Source organism: Ceratotherium simum, chromosome 26 (assembly GCF_057802395.1).
Source record: "Ceratotherium simum simum isolate JZ-2026a chromosome 26, ASM5780239v1, whole genome shotgun sequence".
Classification (NCBI taxonomy): domain Eukaryota; kingdom Metazoa; phylum Chordata; class Mammalia; order Perissodactyla; family Rhinocerotidae; genus Ceratotherium; species Ceratotherium simum.
The window spans coordinates 38,231,346-38,248,497 of record NC_141925.1 but is presented as its reverse complement, the minus strand read 5'-3'; the positions used below and the strand labels follow the sequence as shown (position 1 = coordinate 38,248,497).

Here is a 17,152-nt window from a genome sequence, read left to right as displayed (position 1 = left end):
TGTGGGAGGTGAATTTTCCAAGATCTTGCATCTGAAAGTGTCTCTTAATTTACACTTTGACTGATAGTTTGGCTTTTTATAGACCTCTAGGAAAAAATAATTTTCATTTGACAGAACTTTGAAGGCATTGCTGTACTGTCTTCCAGCACCCAGTGTCACTGAACAGTGGTCTGATGACAGTCTGATTTTAGTCACTTCTTCACCAGAAGTTATTTGACCCCATCCGGGACCACCCATCATCCATAGATTCCACCACCTTTTTTGTTTTTCACCCTCATCCTGTCCTCCTCGCTTCCTCCTTACCCATAATCCACCGTCACAACCACCTTGTGCCTCCGCTCGACTCCCCTGCCTCTCTTTCCATTTGCTGTACTTGTCTGGCAGAACCCCAGCTCTGAAGAATCCACCCACAGGCTGCTGTGGGCCTCACCTGAGCAGCTGCATGTGGCTAGAGGAAAACATACTTCCGTGCCACGGGCCGTTCTCTGTATTGATGGCCACAGACCACGGGGAGGTTGTGGCACCTTCTGCAGTTCTGCTACGTCCTCGTCACCCCCCATTCTCTTTCTCAGGTCTCTAGCCTCACTTCCCCCTGTCCTCACTCTTATTTATTTATTTTTTTTGTGAGGAAGATCAGCCCTGAGCTAACATCCATGCTAATCCTCCTCTTTTTGCTGAGGAAGACCCGCTCTGAGCTAACATCTGTTGCCAATCCTCCTCCTTTTTTTCCCCAAAGCCCCAGTAGATAGTTGTATGTCATAGTTGCACATCCTTCTAGTTGCTGTATGTGGGACGCGGCCTCAGCATGGCTGGAGAAGCGGTGCCTCGGTGCGCGCCCGGGATCCAAACCCCGGCCGCCAGTAGCGGAGCGCGCGCACTTAACTGCTAAGCCATGGGGCTGGCCCCCACCCCCCGTCCTCACTGTTAGCTGCTGGCTTTGCTTCCTATTTAACTGAGGAAACAGAAGCAATCTGAAGAGTATTTTGTCACCACATATCCCGTCTGCCAGTATCTGTGCCCACGTGTCGGCCTTCCCTGCTGGGGCCCTGGGTGGCCCACGCACGTTTCTGTATAGGAGCAGCACCCCCTTGCACAATGCATCCCAGGCCCTTCTGCTTCTGCTGTTATTTCACATCTGTCTCATTTCAGCAAAATGTCCCGTTCTCTTGGGTCAACCTCGTCCACATACAAATGTACTATGATAACTCCTTTAAAAGAAACAAACATGCCGTGCCCCGCAAAAACCTGCCCTGGACACTATATCCTCTTCCTTTCTAAGCTAAAAGGAGGCAATAAAGACAAAGAAAGCAAAGTGAAAAGAAAAACAATTAGAAATTCCAGGAAAAACAAAAATTTGTTCAAGAATGCTTAATTCTCAGTTGTCTCCCTGATTCTCTGTTCTCTTTATAGCAAAATCCCTCCAAGGAGTTGCGTGCATCCCTATTCCTGCTTCCACATCCCTCACATTCTCTTGACCCCGTTCCAAGCTGATATTTCTGCCCTTTGAAGCCCTTTGTGTCCAGGTCTCCGATGGCCTACATCTCACCAAGCCCAGTGATGCCCCCTCAGTCTCTCTCTCCCCTGGTCTGTCAGCAGTATGTGTATGTGATGGAGTTGGTCACTCCCTACTTCTCGAAGCACTTTGTCCACTTGGTTTCTAGGACTCCACACACTCCTGGTTTTCCCTCTGGCTCACTACATGTCCCCTTTGCTGGTGCTTCCCTCTCTTCCTTACCGCTGAACATCGGCTGCCTCCGCACTCAGTCCTGGAGCCTCCTTAGTGCATGGCCTCCGAGTCCCACGGCTTTAAATACTGTCTACGTAGTGACGACTCCCAAACGTGTGCCTCCGGCTCCCTCTCTCCCCTCAGCTCTACACTTGTTTACCCAGCCGCCTCTCATCTTTCCTTGGATATTTCTAAAGCTTATTACACTTAACAGTCCAAAATTTCTGAGTTCCCCTCTCATACCAGCTCCTCCCTAATCTTTCCCAGCTCACTAAACCACCCCACTTGGCTCAGGTTGTGCAGTAGTCCTTACCTCCCCATTTCGCTCGCCTCCCAGAGCCAATCCACTGTGGTCCTCGCAGCTCTACCCTCAGAAGAGAGTCATACCTCAGCCACCTCCCCTCCCCTTCTGCCCCCCTCCTGGCTCAGGCCCCCAGCCCATCTCCTCTCTCCTCTCGCTCCTGACTGCTGTGGCAGTCAATGCCCTTGTCTGCCTGCTTTCTCACTTTTCTGACAGGCTGTTTCCCAGGGACAGCCACTATGATCTTTCTAAAACCTCAGCCGTGTCATTCCCTGTTCCTGAGACCCCGAAGGCTTTCCATCTACCTGGTGGGCCCTCCAGGTTCCTACCCCGACCCTGTCCGGCCCACAGCTGCTTTGCCAGCCACCTTCAATGTTCCCTCTGCCTAGAACTTGTCCCCAAGATCCTCACGTAGCTTGTTCCATCCGTTCGCTCAGGTCTGCACTCACACATCACCCTCAGGAGGCCCGCCCTGACCGCGCTCTAAATGAGCCCTTATCGCAACCAGGCCTGTTGGGCTGTCTGAGTTGCTCCCCTGTGTCTGCATCTCCACAGACACAGACTGCGCTGGCAGGAACTTTGACTTGTGCACGGCTGAATCCCCTGTTCCTAGAAGAGCAGCTAACACATAGCAAGCGCTTGTCTCGATAAATATCTGCTGAGTGAACAAATTTTACTTTCTGATAATTTCCTCTCCTCCATTTCCTTGCTTTAGTCTCTTGAAATGCCTGTTACTCAGATGTTGGATTCCCTGGATCGATCCTTATGTCTCTCATCTTTTCTGTGTCCCATCTTTGCTTTTCCCCCCTACTTCTGGGAGATTTCCTCAGCTTGTCTTCCAGTGCTTCAACATTTTTTATTTCGTCTTTTAAGGCACCACAACATACTCATTCACTGAATTCCATTGTAACAAAATGTAAAATGAAAGAATGAAAATAAATAATATATCTATCATGAGATGGAATCTTCTTAAGGGAGAACACCCCTCTAATTTGCATGCCCTTGTGAGAATTGTATTCATTCATTAACCATTCAGTATTGAACCTCTACCATCTACGAGGTACCAGGGATACAGCCGTGAGCAAAGTAACATGTTCTGTGCCCCCTTCACCCCTCCAGACTCCCCACGCAGAGGAGTTCTCAATCTAATGAGGTACAGACATCAATCAAAGAATTACACAAGTAAATGTAAACCACAGCTCTGGTTGTGCTCCAAAGGAAGGCCCCTGTGTCCTAGTGGCCCTGGGGAGTCAGGGGAGGAGAGCCTCACACCTTCACAGTTAGAAAACATAAGCAAATTCTCAGTGCTACAGCGGTTATCCCAAGGAAAATTATGTTCTGATGGGCATTATAGGGGGTCTCATTCTGTTTCTGGACAGAGTTAGGATTTTTTTCAGCAGCCAAAAGAAAAGAATTAGAAGGAAAAAAGTCACAATATGCCCTTTGGCCCTGGCACAGAATCCTTCCTCTAACTTCTCACCGTCACTGTCTCCTCCTTTATCTCACCCTCCCGTCCATCGGCTGTTCCTGAATCCCTCTGGGGTGAAGGCTGTGGAAAGGGCTGCATTCTCCTAAAAGTGAGCTCCCATTGGTACTGCCCCTCCATGGGAAATCATTTTCCTTTCAAGATTGTCCCAAGTTTCTTCTTGGATCTTCTTGATCTTGATTCCAGAAACCATCCTGCTTTTGGCAAATATAACTTCTACTTGCCCTTGATAACACTAATTCCATTTCCTGGCCAGAGGTTTAGGCTTTCTGTCCTCCTTCTCAGATAGAATCTTCCTACTTAGTCATTCATATTTGTCCTAACAGTTCAAATCAAACGACTTTCGTTTTTCTCTTCTATGCTGTTTCCTTTATATCTCAAGAGCTCTACTGAGAGCCAGGAATCCTCACCAATTGCTCATTTCACTCTGTACTATTTTGTCCTAGAGCATAATGAATCAGTCCTTGTGTTAAGATCTAAAACTAGAAATTTTAGCACATGTAAATGCTTTTTTGTTGTTCTTGTTCCTAGAGAGTGGCTTTATTTATTGTGCCATGAAATGTTGAATCCATATTATGGACTCTTCCAATATTCTACGGACAATATTTACATGTTGCAAATCAACCCAGATTCTTCAATCAACCCTGTAAGTATTAATGAATAAAGAAGTAGGGAATTTAGTTGGAGAATTTTTTAAATGGATTTTCAGCTTCAGTCTCAATTCTTGGTCTATTCATTATAGACTTACTCAAAGACTATGGTAAATAAAACTCTGAAAGGTAGAGTAAGAACTGGATTAAGATGGATGATTTCAGTCCTGTAGTTTTAGTGATTGGGTATCTTGTTTTCAGAGAGAACAAGAGTGAAATTGAGCTGCTCATATACTCAAAGCATTTTATTGCCATTTGAGGGCCCTCTGGTATGATGACCATACTTGTTGATGGTGTCATTCTGAGAAGTGGGTTACAAAGTGACGGAACCTTTACCAACATCGAAACAACGTTTTGACTAATTATCTGATTATAATTCCAACCTGAAAGTAGACGTGTGATGTTCCCTGGTTACAAACCGGAGCAGCTCTGGGTTTAGAGTGGTTCTTTGACTTGGATTGTTCATACTTATTTTCTTCTGTGTTCTCTTTTTTCCTTCTTTGGATTTCTTCTCCTTCTTTCTTGTGGGACAGGGGGAGGAATGAAGAGGAGGAAGGGGAGTTGCCCTTTGTGTGTGCAGTGGGAAGGCGGAGCAGGCGGCTCCCTGGCTGGAGACCTGTGCAGAGCACAAGGCCCTGCACTCAGAATGGCCTACACTTGCTTTGATTCTGTCTTGTCACTATGTGGAAATTCTTAATTTTTGAATATGGGTTCTGCATTTTCATTTTGCATTGGGTCTCATAAATTATGTAGCAATTCTGAGAAGTGTTCGAACTAAGAACATATAAAATGTTCAGGTGATCTATCCAAAAGACGCGCTCTTAGTTTCAACCACCTCAGCAGCCTTCTTTCACTGGGTCCTGAGCACACCCTGTGAGTAACTGATTCAGTGTTTGCTTGCCCATGGGATTGTTCCCCAAGAAGCTTGGAGAAAGCGCAAGATAGCCATCTTGGCTGGTCATTTTTCTAATGAATTCATGTTCTTTGGTGCCCCCTACAGGACCATTTGTCTTACTTCCATTTTGTGGGTCGGATCATGGGTCTGGCTGTGTTCCACGGACACTACATAAATGGGGGGTTCACCGTTCCCTTCTATAAGCAGCTACTGGGGAAACCCATCCAGCTCTCTGATTTAGAATCGGTGGACCCAGAACTACATAAGAGCTTAGTGTGGATTCTGTAAGTATTGACTCACTGTTCAGTTAATTGAAAATTCATACATAGTCACTTGTCTTAGTGTATGCCAGATACATGTGTTTTGTGTGTGTGCACGCACATGTGTATATATGTAGGGGATGGGGGTGAAATTAGAGAAGAGAAATAAACTATTGTTTTAAACTAGAAACATAAAAGTAGATTTAACAAAAATACTTAATTGACTTATTTTCCTCATAGTGTTTGGCCAGTTTCCCTTCATGGACAGTTCTTTTGCCCCTTCCTTAAGTTATTAAGCTGTGATGGTGAATGGTAATCCCCAGGCCATTGGTGGTTGGTTGGTCTTTGACACTTGAGGGTGCCTCCAGTCTGTCTCTAGAGGGGCCAAGAAAGTATCAAAAAAAGTTAGTATCCAGTCACCTTGGTTTTAGGATTATCCTCAAACTCTCTTAAAAGCAACAGGCATGGTAACATGGTAAACTGTGGGTGTCGTGGGTCCTTGTGAATGAGCTAATTTCACGGGAATGACAGGCAGATCCAGGCTCTGGCAGAGAGAGGACAAGCTGATGGATGAACTGGACGCGAGTCAGGCCTCTCGATTATATCCTGCGTCTGGTCTGCCTCATTTCCCACGTCCCAACTTGAAATGGTGGCTGGCAGGGGTTATGGCCTTCATCCTATAGAAAATCTTCCACTCTGTCTGTGTTTCAAGAAATATGGCAGATTAAGGAGCCAGTTTTAACTTTCAAGTGCTGCTTTGTTTGAACGGATGCATTTGGAAAGGCTACCTTAAAAGGGGGAGCAATATTTTCTTGGTGTGGCTGTGTGCAGGCTGATTCCCTTCGACTCAGTTCCCCTTCACGATTCCCTCCTTTCTGCTCATAGACTCGATTTGCAGAGCAATCAGGTTGCTGTGTCTCGTAAAATCACAGAATGGTAGAGCTACCGTCACCCTCCTTCTGTGACTGAGAAAGCCGAGTCGAGGACACGTGTGGAGCTCTGGTCTCCTGGTTCTTCCAGTCCCAGCGCCCTCCTGCCCTCACACGAGCTCTCTGTCCGTCTCAGGCTCTCTCTTCTCCCTCTTGCAGCCCTGGGTCTGGCAGTCCGTAAATCCTGTCTCTCTTTCTGCTGGATTGTTCCATTTAATGTTTCGTTCATTGCCTTTGTGGGAGAAAAGGTCTAACTGACATCCATCTTCTGTCCTAACTTCCACAGAGAGAACGATATCACCCCTGTGCTGGACCACACTTTCTGTGTGGAACACAATGCTTTCGGGAGGATTCTTCAGCATGAACTGAAACCCAACGGCAGAAATGTTCCTGTCACAGAGGAGAACAAGAAAGAATATGTCCGGTAACGTTCTGGGGAACCTTGGTGGTCGCCGATGGGGACACCCAGGTGCCTGGGAGCGTCCTGGGCAAGGCTAGGTTCATGTTTAGATTGTTGAGGCTCCTTCGCTGTGTGAGGCTTACCTGTCCCTGCCAGCACTTGTGACCAGAATCACATTAACAGAAGAGACTTCCAGAAACAGTCAGGTTCAACGGTGGGAGCTCTGCCTGGAGGAGGCCTGACATGGCCAGGGCTGACCTGTTGAAGGGAGAATAATGACCCCAGAGCCCAACTGAGGAAGGACTTTCAAGTGACTGCCCAATTCTGGTTGTGAAGGTGGCGAGCACAGGAGAGAGGAGGAGGCCTAGAAGTTTCCTTAAGATCAGTCTCAAGGGCCGGCCCCGTGGCTTAGCAGTTAAGTGTGCGCGTTCCGCTACTGGCGGCCCGGGTTCGGAGTCCGGGAGCACACCGACGCACTGCTTCTCCGGCCATGCTGAGGCCGCGTCCCACATACAGCAGCTAGAAGGATGTGCAGCTGTGACATACAACTAGCTATCTATACAACTATCTGGGCTTTGGGGGGAAAAAAATAAATAAATAAAATTAAAAAAAAAAAAAAGATCAGTCTCAAGGAAGTCTATTCCATTGTAATCTGTTTTCCACCTCATAAGACCAGTAAATGACTGGTCACTTACATTGGAAATTTAGAAACGTGGACATGTTTGCATGCTCAAGCCATCAGACTGCTGTGTAGTTGTCACATTGTCCTGTATTTATTTTCAAATATACTTTTAAATTATGGCAGTTGTTGGAACAGGTCACGTTAAATCCTACTGCTACTTTTAGTAAAGAATCAGAATGGATAAGGGGATGTACTGATTTATTTTTAACTTGGTACTTGGGCTAGGTACTACCAACTGGGGGGTTTTTCTCCAGGGAGGCCTGGCGGGCAGGGTGTTAGGTTCAGCAGATGTCAGACCTACTAATGGAGAAAAACTTTTTTCATGAACCATTTGGTATTGCTTCCAATTTGTGAATTTTTCTTTCAGGTTATATGTAAATTGGAGGTTTATGAGAGGAATTGAAGCCCAGTTCTTAGCTCTTCAGAAAGGCTTTAATGAACTCATTCCTCAACACTTACTGAAGCCTTTTGACCAGAAGGAACTGGAGGTACGTGGTCACTGTGCTAGGCCACATCCACATTGGAGGGTTCACACGTGATGGTTGTTTTCTTGATTCACAACCTGGCTACAGTGAGGCAAGCCCGGGAGTTTGTCCGGGCTCCCAGAGGAACAGAGTCAGGGCTACAGCGAGAAGGAGCCAGGATGTTTGCACCTGTTTGTGATGGGCCGGGTGTCCACTTGGCAGCAGTGAATCTGGATAATTCTCAGGAAATTGTTCAAGGTGTTTGTGGCTTATCCTATTTTTCAGGATCTCTAGCAGTGGAGATTTCTAGCCCCCTCCTGTGTATTCACCTCAGATTGAGGAAATTATCTCATATATAACCAAATTCTCCCATAATGTCAACTTTTTGTTTTTATTCTGGCTATTATTAGACTCAGAACAAAGTGTTATTGTCTTCTCTAATCATGCTTCATGTCCTTGAACATAGCCATTCATTCATCTCTTATCTGTCTCTATTTGGTGCCAAATAGCTCAAGCCATTAAAATTGTTCTCAGTCTCTCTGCCACCAGTGAGCCACCGAGAGCTTGTGAGCCATGCAGAGCCTCCCTTGGGTACAGCAGTGGCTCTGGAGGGAACTTTTGAAGCCAATTGCAGAAACACACACGTGACTCGTGCTGCATTCCCTTCTCTTCAGACTTTAAACTCCATGTACCATTGTCCCCAAGAGATCACGGGGCTGTGGCCCCCTTTTACAGTCAGCTCGGGTTTTCAGTTCCTTCCTCCTCCTCCTCCCAGTGCAGTGCAAAAGCACAGACCCAGACTTGGTGTAAGACAGTGTCCTATCATGGCTGTGCACCGTGGTCCCAGGGCTGGGACCAGCCTGAGGGGTCAGAAAGGCAGAGCGTAGCGTTTCAGGCGTCTTGTTGATTTATCTTCTTGTCTAAATGTGTGTCTAGTTTATTTGGACATAGCTGCTTCTTTGCTTTGGGAACCCAGTTTTTAACTCCTGTCATATAGTGGGAACCTGGGAGGCTTGTCGTGACATTGGTTTATACATTTTTAGAAGTAACTTGCCTGTAAACGCCTTCCCAGTTGATCATAGGCGGCCTGGATAAAATAGACTTGAACGACTGGAAGTCCAACACTCGGCTGAAGCACTGCGTGGCCGACAGCAACATCGTCAGGTGGTTCTGGCAGGCAGTGGAGACCTTCGATGAGGAAAGGAGGGCCAGGCTCCTACAGTTCGTGACTGGGTCGACGCGAGTCCCTCTCCAAGGTTTCAAGGCTTTGCAAGGTGACTGACATGGAGGTGGGGCTGTTGGCACTGCACGTCTGCACAGGGCATGTTCTCTACTGGGCCATGGCAGGAAGGACTGGAATGTTGGGGGCTGTTCTCCCGAGACGTCTGCTGGAAGACGACGTGCACGTGTTCTTTCGTAACAAATGCTCAGCCCTGCGGGGGCGCTCACCTGGCAGAGGGCTACACTTGCTCCCTGTGGCCGTGAGACCCTCTTCCCTCCATAAAAGATGATGCTCTTATCTCTGCCAGCTCCCAGTGCTCAAGGCTCTGCTATCCTTTGCCCAAGTTGAAAGAAAAAATCTATAAATACTTGGATGAGAATTCAGCAAAATAAAGCCCACTTCCTCTCAAGCCCACCTTTCCCAGTATCTCTGAGGCCACGGGAATCAGCAGGCGAGACATCCTCGAGTTAGCCCAAGTCTTTGCAGCAGCAGTGGTGGGTGCTTGCCCGCCTGGTGCCCCCTCGGGGCTGAGTTTGGAAAGACCTGAGCAAGGAAGAGCCCAGTGGAGCCGATGCCTCCCCTTTCCCTACAGAATTGGTTGACAGAGGAAGGGTACAAAGAGCAACAAGGTTTTAGGGAAAGAAATCAGAGTTTTTAAAGTACACTATGGATTCATTTCCGAATCTTTGATAGCAGCTCTTTAACTGTGGCCCTGGGATACAGGAGAGAGAGAGGCCTGCCCTAAGTATATCAAGAGGCCAAGTCCACTGCTACCATGTGGGTCATTAGCTCCAGGGGTCCTCCCTGGCCCTCAGTTTCCTCATCTATACAAGTGGACTGTCTGATAGGCTCCACTATCCAGTTAAGTACCCATCCTTTCTCTCATCCTTTCCAGCTCTAACTGGGTCCCTGGTTCACCCAGGTCTGGAGCTGGGGGTTGGAAAAGGGCGAGGTGGATGTCTATAGACACTGAGGGTGTGTGCCTCACGGCGGGGATTAGAGGGGCTCATGGTCAGCCTCGGCCAACTGGGAAAGTCCTCGCAGGCTGCTTCTCCCTAGCCCTGTGATTTGTAAAATTTCAGATTTTTGTCACTTGATAACCTTGATAGCTAGAAGGAGTCAAGTGAAGAATATTAATATATTAAAATTTAATAAATTGAACTTTGCAGTAGTGTAACGGATATATTTCACATCTAGAACATTCCCTGTAGACATTCCCTTATTTTAAGGACCTCTTTCAGTGAGAGAAGTTATTTCTGTTTCCTAGGGCTTTGGTCCCAGGCCTTCATGTCTTTTCGCGTTGTGCCTGTGCCTGGGAGGTTTCATGACTCCATACTCTGCTTTTCTTATAATGCTGCTGTCCTCTGTCAACAGTGGGCCCACTTGCTAAACATTTCTGTTCAAAAAAAAAATCGCTGGTGATTTAGGGATATTCTCCTCACACACCCTCACTGGAGCCTGGAGCAGACTCAGGGTTGGGGGCATCAGGAGGGTTCTCACCTCTTTGCTCCGCCCTTGTGATTTTCTGAAATGTCTGATGTCAGTCACTTGATGGCCACCGTAGGCATGTCAGCTGGGCAGAGGCTCACGCTGCCCCGTGAGCTCCCCGACCCTGTGGCAGGACAGCCCACTGGGACTCGGGGCTGAGGGTGTGGTCACAGGGGGGCCCGGGCTCTGCGTCTGAAGTGCATTAACTAGAATGTTGTCTTGTAAGGTTCTACAGGCGCCGCAGGGCCCCGGCTCTTCACCATCCACCTCATCGACGCCAACACCGACAACCTCCCGAAGGCCCACACCTGGTAAGCACGCCGGTCCCTGGGGGCTGTCTCCGCGTGTGCGGTCACCACAGGACTTTCCTAAGCTCGTGTCCTATCTGTAGCACCCCGAGTTTCATTGATGCCGAGTCACGGATAAGGACCCACTGTAGCAGCAGTGTCAAATGGGATAAGCGCTTGGAGTGTGTCACATGTGAGGGTTGTCAGAAGTCTCGCTTGTGAAACCAGTTTTGCCCCTTTATCGTTAATGTTAGCTCCCACTCCAGCGGGCTCCAGCGTTCACTTTGCTGGGTCTTGTTGCGTGTGTGTGCGCGCACGCATGTGCGCACATGTCCGTCAGTGGGGAAAACTGTAGTTTTTCACTTAGACTTAGTAGTCTTCATGGGGCTCCCTTTTCCTTCTGGGAACTTGCTTGTGACAGATGCACCTTGTGTATTGAAAAATCTTTCCTCCCTAAGTTTTAACTTAAATATTATCCATCGTGGATTATTTCCTTTGTGGTTTAAAAGTCACGGAACTTACATACCCTTTGTCTCAGAACCACTTATTGAAAGGAACAGCCGCCTTTAGTTCAGGAGAACCAGTTCCAAATGTCGCGATGCATCGTGATGTAACGGAAGGTTCCTGATTGGAACCCAAGGCTGTGGGTTCAGATGCTGGCCATGACACCCTCTAATATGTGACTTTGGGCAAGTTCCTCGATATGCTAACTGGGTTTTCCACACTTGTGAAAGAGGCTACTAAAGCTGTTCCCAAGACCATGGCGAGCGGACAGAGCACTGTCCCCAGCATGGCTGGTCCAGGAGTGGCGCCATGTTGATGCTTGGGACCATGTTGATGCTCGGCGGCTGCCGTCCTCCTCATGATGCCTTGTCCTTTCATAGTTTAATGCTTGGAGTAAAACGGAGATGAAAAATATCCTCTGAGGCTAAAGCTCCCAAAAAAGACTGCCATGCCATTTACCTCAACTCTTTCTTGGCAAAAACCATCCTTAATTGCTTAACCTCTATAATTCAACATGCCACTCTGGATCCTCTGGGTCACAGTTTTGTATTTTTTGATTTGCTGAGATAATAGCTTCTTAAAAGGTGTCTTTTTCTTTACACAAACATTGGAAATGAATTTCCCCATGGAAATACTGAGTCATAAATTTAATGTTTATTTCATCTATCAGGGATTTGACATTTTATTAGTTTTGAGATACAATTTGTTTTTGCAGGGAATTTTCCAGACTGCCCTATTTTGGTCTCAGATCCAGTCACAGAGGATTAGATAGATGTGCGGTAAATTGTTAGTGGTGATTTGACTGCCAGCCAGTCTGGATTATGGTGGTCTGCAAAGAGGGTATTCCTGGTACAGAGAAATAATTTCTCCCAAAGACAAAAAACAAACAAAACAAGTTGAGAGGTTTGTCTCAATATAACCAGTAAATAGTAATTTGGTTTTATTTTGGTTTTAAAGATCTTAAGATTTATTTTGCTGTGTTGATTGAAAAATCTTTGCATTAGAAGCAGAAAAGTCCCAGGGGGAAGAGGAAAACTCTCCTCCACCTTCCCCTGCCCCCAGAACTAGGCACTGAGGTGTTTTCCCTTCTCTCAGCTCCATCCCCCCTACACACGCTCGCGTGCTCCCACTCGGGAGCACACACGCACACACACTAGCTTGTGGCTGCTCCCACCTGTGCTTGTCCTTGAAGCGGGTCCTAGGGCCAGACGGCCCCCAGCAGCGACTCTCCCTCTTTTGTCCTGTCCCAGCTTTAACCGGATCGACATTCCACCCTATGAGTCCTATGAGAAGCTCTACGAGAAGCTGCTGACCGCAGTGGAGGAGACCTGTGGGTTTGCTGTGGAGTGAGGAGCAGCCAAAGGCTACAGATTCTAGCTCACCACCACCAGACCAAAAGCAGAGAGCTTTCTGTGCGCCTCCTGCGAAGCTGGCTGAGGCACTGAGTTCTAGATGACCTGAGGGAAAGGGTTGTCTCCCCTCCTTTTCGTTGGGGGAGCGAGGGGGGCGGGGGGACTTTGGTTGGTGGCTCCCACCCATATTTTCCTCCTTTTCCATTACCCATCCAATAAAATGCAGCCAGGTTTAGCATTTGGCTTCGGTCACGCAGGGTATTCTGCTGCGGTTGTACCACGTGGCGATAGGCCCCCTGCCCTGTGTCTTTATGGAGCATCGAGCCGCGGTTATGGAGCTGGGCCTGCTAACTGAGGGTTCATAACTGGTAGCTCTGCTAGCTAGTGTGTCTCAAGAAGTCCTGAGGCCCCTCTGCAAGTTCAGTGGCTCGGTTCCAGATTTCATCCCAGCAGCCTGCTCTGGGCGGCAGATCGATTTCTAACTGAGAAATAACTGTATAATACACGCTTATTGGAATTCTGCCACAGCAGGAAGCTTGAGTCAAAAATGTGCTTCCCTTTTGGAGAGGTAAAGGAATGGGGCAGCTTTCGCTGGAGACCTGTTTCTTTTCAGGGTATCCTGGCTGAAAAATTCGTTTCACGTAGAGAAAAATGATCTTTCCTTTTAAGAGACCCTTTTGCCGCATTATCTATCCAGTTTGAAATATGTTTTTCAGTGAAAACACCACATAATGGAACTTATAAAAGAACAGACCAAAACCAGCCTCAGATCCACGCAGCCAGTCGCAAGCTGTGGCTCCTGCACCATGTGTATGTAGAAGAGCATCGACTGGGTCCCTTGAATACTAACAAACGGTGATGCGGAAATTGCTAAGAGCTGAACTAACAAAACAAAATTCTGTTATTGTAGCTGCTGGCTTTGTGCAGACTAGGTTAAAAGGAAGACGGGGTATGGATAACCTCGATGACCTAAATCCACCCCAAGTTGTTTTACACGAATAGGGCGTGGGTGTAGACCTGGCAGCAGAGGGGCCCGTTCCACTCTGACCCATTCGGCCCATTTCCCCAACGTCAGACGGTGACACTAACAATTGTACTCGATTCACTTGCCCAGATGTCTTCTTCGTATGATGAGCAAGGCCACAGCAAGCCTAACCCTGAGTTTCTAGCACTATTTTCCAATTTGCACGAAAGTTCAAACAGTATTTCAACAAAGTGGCTTGATTGGAGATAGCTCAACTTCAGTGAAAAACTGCAGCAGCAGCAGCAGCTTCTCTGGGTGGTTTTTGGTGGTGGTTTTTGTTTTGGGGACAGGTGCAGGGTACTTCATTAGCACGACATTTCACTGTTGAAATTTCGTTGTGGAAGTTTCCGAGTTAAGCGTTGGGATCCAGCTGTGGGTCTGAGGTGGGTTTGGAAGAAGTTTTCGGCCGACCGTTTCACCTGTTCTTTTTGTCCCTAATACTGGGGTGTCACTTCAGACTGGGGTGTTTGGAGGCGTACTTACCCTTCTGCATCTTGCTGGGGTTCTTTCGCTTGCCTGGAAGCAGTCTGCAGTTTGGCGTGGGGAGCACGCAGACCTCTTAGGCCATGAACCCGGTCCTGAACAAGAGGCCGCCCAGTTTGGGGGCCGGGATGGCGGCTGTGGGTTCTCGGAGCTGTGAGAGAGCCACACTTCGGGGCCCTTACCGAGGTTCTCGGACAGAAGGGATGTCGAGTGCTATTGGCTGCGGAGGAAAATTCAATCCATTCAAAAAGTCCAGGCCAAATTGTGGGCTTAGTCTTCACAAGTTCTGCCTTGCCCCAGTTGGGCTTATCCTGTGTCTCGTTTACCATTATACTTTCTGAGGGCGTTCTAGAAGCTGGCTCCCCCATGACTCCCTGCAGTCTTCCCCCGTAGTCTTCCTCTGGAAGAGTGAGGAAATGAAAAATGAAAAGACCCCGTCACCCCCTAGATAGCTCTCCTCCCTGCCGTGAACTTAAACCACAGAGGAGGAGCAGATGTCCGTCAGGGAACTGGGAGGACTCACCACTGAGGTAGGAAGACCCGCCTGCTTTTCCTGTGCTGTTGGCCAAATCGGCAGTAATTAGGAAGGAAACTAGGGGCTCGCGGGAATGTGGCACTCGACTCCTCTAAGACTACCTTCCTGCCGTCAGGAGGCGGGGCAGACTCTGCACCTGCCAGCCCCATGCCCCTCTCGTGTCAGGGGTCACCTCAGCAAGATCCAGAGGGTCGTGTCCTGGCTCCCCCGTGGGTGCTCGGGACACATGGGTCACCCGTCCGCAGGGCCTGGGGCTCTGCTCTTCTACTTACACTTGCACGTGGGCGCCCTCGTCCGCTGTGCGAGTGTTATCAAGGAGCCTGAAAGAGCAGAACTTTCCAGAGCTCCCGTTTACTCTTGCCAACGGGCCTATCTGTCAGTGGCACTGCACTTCTAGAACCTTAAATATGGACAATGGATTGGGCTTTTTGAACCCCCCCCCAGAGAATAGTGTGGGAAGCAGTGGTAAAGGCTCCCAGTTATGCTACTTGGGGTCTGCGTGAACCCCGTCCACGCGTGCTGTCGTTGTCGCTCTTCTCAGTAGTCCCCGACCACCGCCATTCCCCCGTCTCTTTGCCCAGACGCTTCAGGGGCCCGACTTCCAGGCTTGCCCTCCCCAGCGGTCATCAGCCGACCCTCAGGGACGTAGCCACCCACCGCTCTGCCAGTGCTTTAGGTCGGGAAACGGGGGGGGCTGCCTGGGTGACGTAAGTGCAGCTCCTTGACTTCCGAGGGGAGCATCTGCCCGCCGGCTGGGATTGTGGCCCCTCGGCTTGCTTAGCCGTCCGGTCCAAATTCAGGTTGGGTGGTCCTCATGTTGGAGCTGGCGGGAATGGCCTTCTGCAGAGAACACACCCGCCCCACCCCACCTGCAGCCAGGTGGGTGCCACACGGCAGCCTTCCCGAAACATAGTATGAATTTTTAAAATTTGTTTATTTTTGTTTCTCAACCACTTTATAATGTATTTTTTAATTTATTTTGTAATGTCTTGTTTTTAAGTATTGCTGCTATCCTTGTTATTCTTCCCACTGTTTTTATTGCTGATTTATTTTGTGAAAGTTGTACACTAATGTTCTGTTTTATGTCAAAATCAAAAGTATTTAAAGAAATACTAGTTCTATTTAACGTGGTTATGGAACCAGCTGGAAACACAAAACAAACAGTGATTGTACAGCAGGCTGGACCCAGGAGGTCAGGTTCATTTTGTTACATATGCAATAAACTCACGACTTTACATTTTTGGTATCTGTTATTTTGGTGTGGAAATGAGATTGCAGGTTTTTTTTACAATCCCACAAGAAAGGAAGTCAATGGTCAGAAATGCTGGCAAGTGCCTTCTAAGGAAAACAGACAAACGTAAGATTAGAGTTGTGGAAGAAACTAATGGAAACATGGCAGTCAGTCTCAAGTGCTCTATCAAGCAAAAACTGGGATCAAGAAAGTTTCGACTCTCTTGACTTATCCTTCACACGTTGGTCATATTTGTTGGTTTGGGTTTTTATTTTTCTTTTTTATATGTTTTATCATGGTAGAATACACATATTAATTTAACCATTGGTAAATGTACAATTCAGTGGTATTAAATACATTCACAGTATTGTGTAACCATCACCACTATATATTCAACCCCTTTTCATCTTCCCAAATTGAAACTCTACCTATTAACCAATAACTCCCATTCCTGCTTCTCTCCAACCCCTGGTAACCTCTATTCCACTTTCTATCTCTATGAATTTGCCTATTCTAGGTACTTCATATAAGGGGTATCATAAAACATTTGGCCTTCTGTGTCTCACTTATTTCAATTAGCATAACATTTTCGAGGTCCATCCATATTGGAGCATATATCAAAATTTCATTCCTTTTTATGACTGAATAATACTCCAGTGTAGGAATATACATTTTGTTTTTCCATTCATTTGATGGACACTTCATGTGATAATTTTATGTGTCAACTTAATTAGGCCATGGTACCCAGAAAAAACATTAAAGACTAATATCTGCATCTTCTTTAATTTTTCAGCAGTGTTCTGTAGTTTTCAGTGTACAAGTCTTTTGCCTCCTTGGTTAAGTTTATTCCTAAATATTGTATTCTTTTTGATTCTATTTCAAATGGAATTGTTTTCTTAATTTTCTTTTCAGATTGTTGTTAGTATATAGAAAGGCAACTGATTTTGGTGTGTTGATTTTGTATCCTCCAACTTCGCTGAATTCATTTATTATTTCTAATAGTGTATGTGTAATCTTTTGAGTTTTTACATATAAGGCCACGTTGTCTGCAAACATAATTTTATTTCTTCCTTTCTAATTTGGATGCCTTTTATTTCTTTTTCTTGCCTAATTGCTCTGGCTAGAACTTCCAGTACTATGTTGAATATAAGTGGTGAAAGTAGGCATCCTTGTCTGTTCCTGATCTTAGAGGAAAAGCTTTCAGTCTTTCACCATTGAGTATGATGTTATCTG

The 17,152-nt window shown here is 47.1% G+C and overlaps 1 protein-coding gene across 1 annotated transcript in view; it reads left to right on the top strand.

Moving 5' to 3' along the window:
* The window catches only part of SMURF1 (SMAD specific E3 ubiquitin protein ligase 1), a 127,453-nt gene extending 111,530 nt beyond the window's left edge, over positions 1-15,923 (top strand). Inside the window, exons 14-20 of the mRNA XM_087449237.1 lie at positions 4,045-4,159; positions 5,164-5,342; positions 6,534-6,671; positions 7,697-7,817; positions 8,866-9,067; positions 10,739-10,814; positions 12,545-15,923. Coding sequence (XP_087305363.1) covers positions 4,045-4,159; positions 5,164-5,342; positions 6,534-6,671; positions 7,697-7,817; positions 8,866-9,067; positions 10,739-10,814; positions 12,545-12,644 — 931 coding nt within the window. The 3' untranslated portion in view covers positions 12,645-15,923. The remainder of the gene's footprint in view (positions 1-4,044; positions 4,160-5,163; positions 5,343-6,533; positions 6,672-7,696; positions 7,818-8,865; positions 9,068-10,738; positions 10,815-12,544) is intronic.
* Positions 15,924-17,152: the final 1,229 nt, after the last annotated feature.